Source organism: Perissodus microlepis, chromosome 2, assembly GCF_051167445.1.
Source record: "Perissodus microlepis isolate ML-2025 ecotype Zambia chromosome 2, ASM5116744v1, whole genome shotgun sequence".
In the NCBI taxonomy this organism is placed as follows: Eukaryota; Metazoa; Chordata; class Actinopteri; order Cichliformes; family Cichlidae; genus Perissodus; species Perissodus microlepis.
Window position 1 is genome coordinate 8,909,770 of NC_140462.1, and position 10,647 is coordinate 8,920,416.

Here is a 10,647-nt window from a genome sequence, read left to right on the forward strand (position 1 = left end):
CATCTAACAGCTTTTTCAAATATTTTAACCTCAAGTAGGACGTGGCACAGAGACTGAATTATAATTTCAGAACAAACCTTTCCGTCCTGACTTCTTCTTGCCCTTCTTCTTCTCTTTCCCAGCAGCCTTCTCCTCTCCTGATTCACCCTCACTCAGTGAGAGTTTATGACGAAGCAGTTTATGGCGTCTGCCACTCTTCTTCACTTCGACATCAGAGCCAGAGTCTTCTGTATCCTCATCATCTTCATGGAAAGAAAAAAATGTTTTGAAAATGTTCATGAAGATGAGTATTATTAAAAATAAATAAAATAAAATCCTAGGATTATTTAACAAATTTCTACCTTGCTGCTCGTCTTCTTCATTTTCTTTTTTAACTTTCTTGGATGACTTCTCCTCCTTTTCTGCCTCTTCATTGTCAGAGGAGCTCTCTGCTCCCGAGGAGTAGTTCGATTTTATTTGGGCAAGAAGCATTTTCTTTGCAATCCTGCAGGTAAAGAGAAATAAAATCATAAAAACCTGATTTTACAAAAACATTCTAGCCCCCCAAAAAATGAACAAACAAATAAAACATTTGTGTGGAACCTTGTAAAGTTAGTGCAATATAATATAAATCAGAGCATTCGAACACCAGTTTCTCCTTTGAGATTGTTTCAATGTAACAACTGAATACTACTGGTACTACAACACCATTATAAACACTGCTAAAAATACTGATATACCAGTGTAGCCTTACAGACAGTGTCAATCATTTGAAATGAAAGAAGAACAATTTCCTAGCTGTTTTTGTTAGCAATTTACAAAAATGACAAATGCAGCTGTTCGATCTGCTAACGCTAAACCTCGCGTTTCACTGTTGGGACTGAATGATGTTGATACCCACTTGATGCCTAGTTGGAAGAACCAATTTCTTTTACAAGTACCTGTTCTCAGGATCGTCGTCATCATCGTCGTCACAAATCCCAGTAATTCCCTCTTTAGTGTCCACTTCATCTCCTGTACAAAACACCACACATTATAGCAAACCTCTCCGACATTTAAACAGATGAAAGACATTATCAATATAAAAAAATTGCTAAATTAGAATGATTCCTTCACAATTTTCTTTTATATTGCCAAGAACTTGTAGATGGACTTTAATAAGAATAAAGAGCGTAATCAAAATTATCCCATGTATATGGAAGTATAATACAGAGTTTGAACAGAAGTCAGGGCTAAATGTCGCAATTATTTAGGTTACTACAGCTGGACAGTTCCAGTAAGAAATAAATTGCTGATATGAATCATTCTGGCTGAGGAGATATAAACTGGAGATATCTTTAAGAGGAACTGCCTTGGGTCAAAACTGTTGGCTTTGATGGTAATAGCTCAAAAAGATGCTGTTGTTTCCGCTGTGGTTAAAGATTAAATGTTAAAGTAGTTTTCCATACACACGTGTAGCTAACTGAAGGCCATGCAGGTCATTACAAGAAAAGTTTAAAACATCTCTGTCCTCCTGAAGCGCATTCATCAGCACATTTCATTTATTTAATTCATGTTGTAAAACTTCCAGGTGTACCTGAGGATTGAATAAAGGCTGCACTGCCTGCCAAAACGTTATCCTCCACAATAGGTTTGATCTTTTGCTCGTCGCTGTCCTCCCCAGAGGCACCTTCAGCCTCCTCTTCCTCCTCGTCCTCATCACTAGAGGTCAACTGTAGCTTTGAGGATGTTCCAGAGCCCTTTCCCTTGCACTTCTTTTCATAGGACCTCTTCGGCTTCGTCTCAGGTGAGTTTTTGCTTTCTTCTTTTGTGTCATCCTGCTTCTTTACACGGGTAGATCTCCTCCTCGCTACACGCGCTTTACTGTCCTTCTCCTCCGAGTCCGAGTCTGAGGAGTCTGAGCCGTTCCGTTTCTTCTTCTTGGAAGTCTTCTTACCTTTACTTGCTAGGTCTGAATCGGAGCTTACAGACTTCCTTTTGCGTTTGGACAATTTCTCTGCATCTTCTGTGGATGGCTTTAGTTTGAGTGAATGCTTTTTAGAATTGGCGCTTCCCTCATCAGTGCTGTCGCCTGCTGCAACTTTTTCCATCAGTACATCAGGAACTTCATCCGAATCAGAGTCAGCTGTCTTTTTATCAGAAGCCTTGGCCTGTTTCTCGTCTTCCTTTTTAGTGCTCCTGGATTTCTTGGAAGACTTGACCTTGTCTTTGTGATCTTCCTCTGACTCTGAATCCGAGTCAGAGGACACATTCTTGTCCTTATTCTCAGTCTGCTTTCTCAAAGGAGTAGTCTTCACTCTGCTAGAGCGACGGCTGGGCGGTGGGCTCTTGGTTCCATCTACTTCATCAGAAGCGGCATTTTCTTCCTCCTTGCATTCTTGTTCAGACTTTTTTGACATCTCGTCGCCCTTTTCTTTGTTTTTGGACCTGGATGACCTTGACCCACACGTTGTAACAACTGGGACAGGAGTCAGTTTCACTATAAGGTTCTTTACCTTGGGCTGGGCCTGAGTGTCTGCTGGGTTTCCATTAGACTGTGACTCGGCATCGGTGACCGAGGTTGTGTCAGCCTGTGACAGCATTGTAGAATCTGCAAGACTCTCCACCATCTGAAAAAGCTCTTCAGGAACTGAAGGCGGCACAGACATAATATCATGATCTAAGGACATTTCACCAGCAGACACCAGCCCATCTTCACAAACTTCTTTTTTAACTGTCCCTTGGGTTGCATCAGTTTCTGTTTGGTGATCTTTCCTTTCACTCTGTTCTGACACCTGATCTTTTTCCACATCCTGCTCCTGAAGCGTCTCCTCATCCACCTCTTTAGGTGGATCGCTCTCACACACCGAATCTGCAGTGTTGTCCATGGTATCATTTTCTGCAACTGCCTCAACATTAGTGCTTTTTCTAACAACGTGCTGGCCTTCATTGCCATTCTGCAACTCCATGTTTCTAAACTCAGGCTCCAAAGCCTCCTCTAAAGCACTGTGAGCTTTTCTCAAATCAGAAAGCACGGCCTTAAAGGCTTTCAAATGCCGATACCTGATAGATCTATCTCCCTGGTCTTCGGCTTCCTGTTGAATGAACTGGATGAAAGTATTGTTCAACCCAGTTGTAGTTTCAACAAGCTTTTTTGCTTTCTTTACAAGTTCTTTTGGTATGTGCAGTTTTCTGTAGGAGAATGTCATGGTCCCCGAGTCTTCTGTGTGTTCTTTTCCATTGACGACTGCTTTGTGCTCTTTGGCTGCTTTGTTCTTATGCTTCTTGCTCTCACGTTCCTCCGTCTTCTCCGTTTTCTTTTGCTTAAGCTGCTGTTTCTCCATGATGCGACTGCATTTGGAGACCAGATCCTGGAGGGGCTCTGATCTGCAGACATAACAGTGCCACTTTGAGTTCTCATCAGTAATGCCTGACAGCTCCTTCCTGCCCAGGTTGCGCAGAATGCACTTCTTGCAAAAGGCATTGTTGCAGTAGTCACAGCAGATGAGTTTGCCGCCTTCAGCACACCACCTAGAGAAAAAATATTTAACATGGTTTGAGGGCAAATAGCAAATGAGGTCCTCAAAAACTCCTCCAAACATTACTTTAAAAGAAATTCACTGTTTTATTAGTGTAGTGTACCTGCACTGCTCATCCATCCCATCAGAGTCTCTGCTGATGTCATCACTTGTATAGTATTTGTAGCATGACTGGAGGAAGAGGAAAGAACGTAAATATTAAAAAAGTAGTGAAATAGTGAAAATGGTAGAACTTGTAATAATATGATGAAAATATGTGAAATGTCCATCTCAGAGTCTCTACCTTGCAAATAAGTACTTTGAGCACAGGATGAACAAACACAGAGTTACGCTGGAACTGGTTCACTTGTTTTCCACAGGCAGTGCAGTTTACCTTCTTCTGCAGGGCATCATCTACAGCAAGAAGGAAGAAAAAAAACATCACTTTCACAATCCACTTCATTTACTTTAAAATCTTATCCAGGTTCACTTTCAACGGTCAACATGACAAATATATCTCTCCCCCCACGCACTTTACAAAAAGTCAGCATTCTTTTAGTGGCTGTCCAAGCATATATTAATGTTTTCCTCTATCTGAGAGAATGACACAATTCCAATGCCCTCACCCTTACTTTAAAAGTTGCACTCTGTGGACTGCAGCTGGCAACAGGAGAATCAGGTCTACTGTTGCCAGCTGCACTTTTGGAGTACGAGTCAATCCACTAGACGAGGAACTCACTGAAGAAGCAGCTGATTTCTATTACCTTATTTATTGTCACAATGTACGTTTACTTTTACACCTCTTTTTGTACCACACCTGCCAAAAATCAGATTTAATTCTGTGATAAACACTGTAAACACACATTTTAATCAGAAATATAATTACCTGTTTTTTTCTGTTTGAAATCCACTCTGAGCTTCATAGCACCTTTGTTTTCATTCCCAACTGGCCTCATCACTAAAGTGCCTGAAGAACAAAACAGCTCCGTTTGCAACCCAGACATCCACAACATCTTGAATAAAAATTCAGAAATACCTTCGTACAGTTCATACCTTTAGAAACACTCCCCGTGTTATTGTCTGAAGGATTGTCAGAAGTGGCACCTTCACTTTCGGCCGAGGACTCGGATCCATTCTGGTCTGTGTGCTTAGCTACAGAGGTGGGCTTCCTACAATAAGTCAGGGAATCAACTTTAACATTTCAATCTGCATCATCTCTGCAAGGTATTTTGACCGCATACAAGTGCATAAGCAACAACAAAAGGCTGACATATTTAAGAAATCTGCTCCGCACCTCTTGTTGCGAGAAGAGGAGGGCTTCATAGTTTCTGCTGAGCTACCAGGCTGGCAACGATATAAAATGTGTTTTAATTGCTTGAGAATGAACAAGTTTCAAACATTTAAAAAGTCTAAAACAAACGAGTGGTGAACTTACCTCCTCTTCCTTTTCCGCCATTTGGTCTAGGTGTGATTCTGAAGCAGCCAGACTCATTTTACCTGAAAAAACATTTACAAAAAAAGTTTGCATTCTGGTACCATATTACATCTGACAGAACAGTCAGAAACTAGAGGGAAAAACACATTTAAAAAAGTACAGCTACATGCATTTACTGTATGAATCTATGTTCACATTCTGCATTTAAACTGAGCTTTTGTCTTTAATTTCAATCTAAACATTTCAGATCTTCTATTGTACCATGGTGCTCTGCTCTGTATAAAGCCCAAGACCAACAGCATATCACTACTATAAATATAGAATAACAAGAATATCAACAGCAGCAGACAAAATTATGATACAAAAGACAAACACATTAAATTTTTCTTTAAGGTAAGGTGTCCAGCCCATCGGATGGCTTCGGAAAATGTAAAGGAGGGCAAGAATTTTGGACTTTGATTCTGAAGTTCCTGCTTTAGGTGACAAAAAAAAAAAAAGAAATAACTAAATGTTTTTGCCTCTGTCCCAATTTTATAGCTATTGAGAGTTATATCTTGAATAAACTGGAGTTAATTGCATTGTGGTGCTCAAAGTGCCAAAACACCAAAATATGGTCTGTTTACTTTTTTTTTTTTTTTTTAAGGATAGTCCCACTCCTGGTTTTATAGTAGTTACTATTTCTTTTTTCCCCCACTGTGCATCTACTATGATGAGAGGCTCCAGCTCTTCACACTGTGACAGGATGTAATCTTTCATGTCCTTCAGGTGAAATGTAACGGTTGCTAGGTCTATGCTTCCTGTGGTTGGCGGATGTAGACAAGTACAAGAGAAAAAAAATAGTTCCCACATAAAGCCACTCGCAACAGAGCTTTTCTTTTAATAACTATGGCGTTATTCTTCATGAGTGTATTGAGTGAGGCTTTAAGAAAGGGGAAAGTGGCATTTAGCTTTATGATATTCAGAAAAGGGCCGATGTTTCCAAAAGTGCACAACTCAGACCAAAACAATCTGTATTTGCTTGATAGGCCAACTGTTTCTCTAACGGTGATTTTATTTATATATTATTTCCAGTACACCACAGCATGAAAACAAAGCTATGCCAACATTTATGTGCACGGCCTTCCGTAAACAAACTCCGACAAAACTGAACTAAATGCAGCTAAATGAGCTCCTGATGAAAACAAAAGCCAAACCGCAGGTTTTGCGAGTCCGTACAATCATGTAATTAAATATACCGCTGTGACCTGCATGTTTTATAGGCACATCTTTGGAGCATGCCGCTCTGCAGACAGAGCCGCTGCTGTTTATTTTGCCCCTTTTGCGTCATCATAACGTGCTGATTAGATGCTACGAGATGTGGTGAACAATCACCCGGGCTTGCTAGCAGCAGCCGGCCGTACGATTCTTACTCAGTTCTTCCGCGGGAGAAAGAAAAGAGCCCACCTATCTGTATCTGTTTGCAGCTTCTTTATCCTCACCGAAGTCTTTCCGGGTTTTGACAAGTCACAAAGTGTCGACTATCAGGGATGCCAAGTTCAGCTCTGCTAATATTAGCCCGTTTACTATTGGTACAGAACTACTTCTTTTCACTGCCCCCGTGTTGCCCTGGCAACCTTGCAGTCTCGGCCGTTCACACAAGCTCCAGTGCATGGGCATGCACCGCTGCATGCACAGGCCTTTTTCTCCCTGTGACGATGCCATGACACCAACCCGCGCGCTACCCGCAGACTGGCACTGCCTCGTATAGCATCCCGGCTAGCAACATTTAGCTGGCTCCAATTAACACAACGAAAACTACCACTCAAAAAAATAAATAAATCACATTTAGGATTTTGATCACTTTGACAAACATCCCTGTATGAGCATGTGTGCGTCTGAATAAGCGTGTGCGCGAACTTGAGCATTACCGGCCGCGCAGCTAACGGCTGCAACCAAGCTAGCCTAGCTTGCTAACTAGCAAATAGGCTCCTATGGCCCGGCTCGCCGCTAGCGAAGGCAAGCACGGCAATCAATGCAAAACTGACTTGTCTAAACAAACAAGACAAGTGTTCGTACCTACTTCTCGCCGTCGTCATTTCTTGACTGACAAACACGGGTTTTGTCTTTGGCCCAGGCAGCCCAGCTCAGTCGAGCATACAGATTTTCACTAGTGTTAAAGCAAGAAGAGGCAAGAGAAAACCGAAACAACTCCGGTCAGTGGAGACAAAGCAGGGGGACCATCTTGCCGGATGGCTGTGGACGCAGTAAAATGGCGCATCTAGCCTCAATCCTGTGCGGATTCCTATTGGCTGACCGGCTCGTGAGCTTTGGCGCTCTGAATGGTCCAGGCTCTCCGGAGCTGATTGATCCTCCGAGCGAAAGCAAACATTTCCCCCATAAAAAAAGAGCGGCAGCTGCTTTTGCTGCTGCTCCTGGCTGGGTTGTCATTCCTGTTGAAGCCTACTTACTGATAAAGGTGTACAGCACACAATTTCTATACATCTTTCTCGAAGACGACAGTAGTTCAAGTAAATAAACATGTAGGATCTTAATACACAACATGTAGGATCTAAATAAACATACCATTGTAAAGGTAATATAAGGCATGTTACATGTAGCTACAAAAAAGGTGGAAACCACTGTTTAATCTTCAGCAGTAGAACTGACAAGTTATATATTATAAAGACATATGACACAATGTTAGAATGTGACAGTGTACTAAGTTGAGCTTTACAAGCATCTAATGGTTTAAGTAAATAAACATGACTGTGTTGCACATTTGGTGCAGTCTGTCCTGTTTGACTGTTTAACCATTTATAACCAAGATTCATGCAGACCTTATGGACTCATTTTGTAATCTTGGCTGTAAAATCACTGAATAATTCTCATCTTTCATGAACTACTTGAATGGTTGAGGAGCAAAGTATTGTGAAGTGCACATGGTTGTTTTGTTTCTGTGTTCAGACAGCAGCAGCTTGGGAATGCCTACTGCAATACACTGAATATCCTAAAAGCTGAGTTACTTAACAATACCTAAAGGTGGGGCCCTTTCTCAAAGGATGTCAGCCTCTCCGGTGCAAGGGCACAGCAATAACGAGTAGAAGTGTACAAATGTAAGCGCAAAAAGGTGTGTGCTCGAGCTTCAGCATATATAAAAAAACATGACACAATAAACCAAAAATGTTGCAGCTATCTCTCAGCTGCACTGGGTGTGATTGGTGGAGGCTGTGACTAATTCTACTAATTTGAGTATTTTTGTCTTACTGTTAATGAAAGCTAAACGCTGTATTAGTTGTAACTAAGTTTTAACTAATTAGTTTTAACTAAATAATAATTTAGTTAAAACTAATACAGTAATACACTACTACTGTAGTGTCTAATAATGACATAATTGGAGAGAGGGGAGCAGGGTGTGTGTGTGTCTGTGTGTGTGGGTGAATAAGGGTGTGTGTGGGGGATTACTATACAGAGTAAAACTGACATTAGGGCTATTAGGAATTTTCTCTATCAGTCACATTTTCCTCTTCCTAATGTGTGTGGGATTGGCTAAAGTTGAAATCTTGACTCAAAATATTTCCCATGTGCCTACACATCACACACCACAGTCTGATATGTCACACATGAATGGCTACACATAATACTAATAAAAATACTAATAAATGTTAGTAATGCCACTTGCCACCACACGCAAACTCTGCTTGTACATTTAAAGTGCGATAAGTCAAAGTCCCAGTTGTGAAAGTAAAGGGTGCACCAAAGATGCAGTCTCTGTGGTAAAAATATACCTTAAGGTGTGAATATGAGGGGGTTAGGTTCTTGATTAAACTTTTCAGGAACGGTAACTTCTTAGTAATCGATGGAGTTCAACTACTGGAACATGTAATAATCGTCTCGCCTTATTTGGTGCTTTCCCCCTGTGACGTGGTCATGGGTGAGTTGTATAAGTACCAACAGTAGTAAGATTATCTAGGGAATTTACCTTATTCTACTCAAGCTGACACTTCTAGCTCCGGAGCTCTTTGAAAGACATGAGGAACTTTGGTATTGAGTGTCTTACACTGTTGATGATAGCTGTGATGGTCTATGCAGCACCAATCAACCCGTGTGAAGACAAAAGGCTGAAGCTGAAGCAAATTAGAGAACATGCCCAGAAGGCATTAAAAGATCATGTAAGTAAACTTTATGTTTCTCTGTTAGTACGCCATATAATCATTGTTGATATACTGACATTTTTATCTAATTATCCTAGCAGCTGCCTGACTTCAGTGTGCCTAAGATAGAAAAATGTGTGGTAAGTTGAAAATGTTTCATATTTTACTCTTCGCAGTGTTCTTTGACCTCTATAACAGACAGCGGTTACCACGCGTTTGTTATGTTATGTCATTCAGTTTCATCTCCAGCATGTTGGGCACCGTTGCTTATCACTGTTTTCTCTTTGCAGGAAAAATTCTTCTGCTTAGCCGACAAGGCGCTGAACAAATCTCTGGAAAACAATTCAAATCAGAATCTAGCAATACTTGAGCATTCCCTGCATGTGTACAGCAAGGTAAAGATGCATATTTCTTTCAATGCATTTGTATGGCAGTAATTCAAAAAACTGACTGTGTTTTAGTAATTAACACAACAAATCGCTGATGTGGTGATAAAAGATTTGTGTGTGTGAGTGTGTGTTTAGTTCTGTCTTCAACTAAATTTAATGTTCGAAACATAACTGGTAAACCTGATTTTGTTGCAGGATGAAAACTGTCACCTGCACACGGTAAACCAATATAATATAAAACACTTTCTGGAGAAAATTGTGCTTTGTGTTGACGTCGCCTTGAACAACAAGAGCATCATATGTCCACATCATATTAAATGAAGAGTTATCCCCAAGTTTATTGCAACTGTAAATATATTTATGGACTTATTTAATGACATATTTATTACTTTTGTTACGTTTTCTATTTATATACAAATAAATTAAAACAAAAAGGAGCACTTGTCATTACTTTCATTTTTATACCTATTGACGTGTGTGTTTGTGTATTTATTACTCATTACTGCCATCAGTGTGTAACATTTATGGGATAATTATGAACTTCAGCCAGGCATGTTCATGACTTAGACGTGGGATCACTGGATTTATAGCCTATCTTTATCTCTTTATTTAAAATTAATGTGTGCATCAGTCCCATGCTTCTTACCAATATAAATGATTAAATTATTAAATGTCTTTTAAAACATGTCATTCATAAATAAACAAACAGGGCCTGCCTGAGTAGAGCGTAGGCTTCTATGTCTGCTTGAGAAAGCGGTCTGTTGATGGTGACCACTTCCCACTCAGGAAAGCAGAAACAGCCCATTTGTAGCACCTCATCCCTCTTTGAGCCACCTCTCTGCAGGGCAACCCCCAGTTCATTTACTGACACAAATACCAGACTTTCACAGTTTGAAAGTCAATAAATAGATGACAATGACTCGGCTATGTGACCCGTTTCACATCATCATGAGCCGCCAGTTGTAACTTTTGATTTGATGCAGTGAATGATGCCTGCCTCTGTGGTTTCCAGCAGGATGTCACACAGATAGCAAGCCCTGCTGCATGGCTGCAATGTAGATCGAGGTTAAACTGGGACGAGCCGGAACCTTCGACTAGTGAGTGAATGTTGAAATCTGCTGTTACATACAAAATGCTCTCTGGCGAGTTCATTTCCTCTGCGCTCAAGCCTAGCATTGCTTCCAGCTGACGGCGTGGAGATAACTCCTCCATCAAAT

General features: G+C 40.7%; 2 protein-coding genes across 4 annotated transcripts in view; one reads left to right on the forward strand and one right to left on the reverse strand.

Annotated features, from left to right (window-relative positions):
* The window catches only part of atrx (ATRX chromatin remodeler), a 35,053-nt gene extending 27,830 nt beyond the window's left edge, over positions 1–7,223 (reverse strand). The window contains exons 1-11 of one of the 3 annotated variants that reach the window (XM_084943834.1): positions 6,971–7,223; positions 4,912–4,973; positions 4,771–4,820; positions 4,530–4,645; positions 4,363–4,443; positions 3,781–3,890; positions 3,601–3,668; positions 1,556–3,489; positions 921–993; positions 342–484; positions 78–242 (exon numbers count right to left, since the gene is read on the reverse strand). In XM_084943834.1, the coding sequence (XP_084799960.1) occupies positions 78–242; positions 342–484; positions 921–993; positions 1,556–3,489; positions 3,601–3,668; positions 3,781–3,890; positions 4,363–4,443; positions 4,530–4,645; positions 4,771–4,820; positions 4,912–4,973; positions 6,971–6,986 (2,818 nt within the window). In that variant the 5' untranslated portion in view covers positions 6,987–7,223. Of the gene's footprint in view, positions 1–77; positions 243–341; positions 485–920; positions 994–1,555; positions 3,490–3,600; positions 3,669–3,780; positions 3,891–4,362; positions 4,444–4,529; positions 4,646–4,770; positions 4,821–4,911; positions 4,974–6,354; positions 6,485–6,966 lie in introns of those variants that run through there. The other 2 variants (XM_084943844.1, XM_084943852.1) reach the window with 2 other exon arrangements.
* Positions 7,224–8,736: 1,513 nt separating this feature from the next.
* Positions 8,737–9,897, forward strand: LOC146392230 (uncharacterized). Its single transcript, XM_084943919.1, has 4 exons — positions 8,737–9,059; positions 9,143–9,181; positions 9,332–9,436; positions 9,626–9,897. The coding sequence occupies exons 1-4, from the start codon at positions 8,919–8,921 to the stop codon at positions 9,749–9,751; spliced, it is 411 nt and encodes a 136-aa protein (XP_084800045.1). The 5' UTR covers positions 8,737–8,918; the 3' UTR covers positions 9,752–9,897.
* Positions 9,898–10,647: the final 750 nt, after the last annotated feature.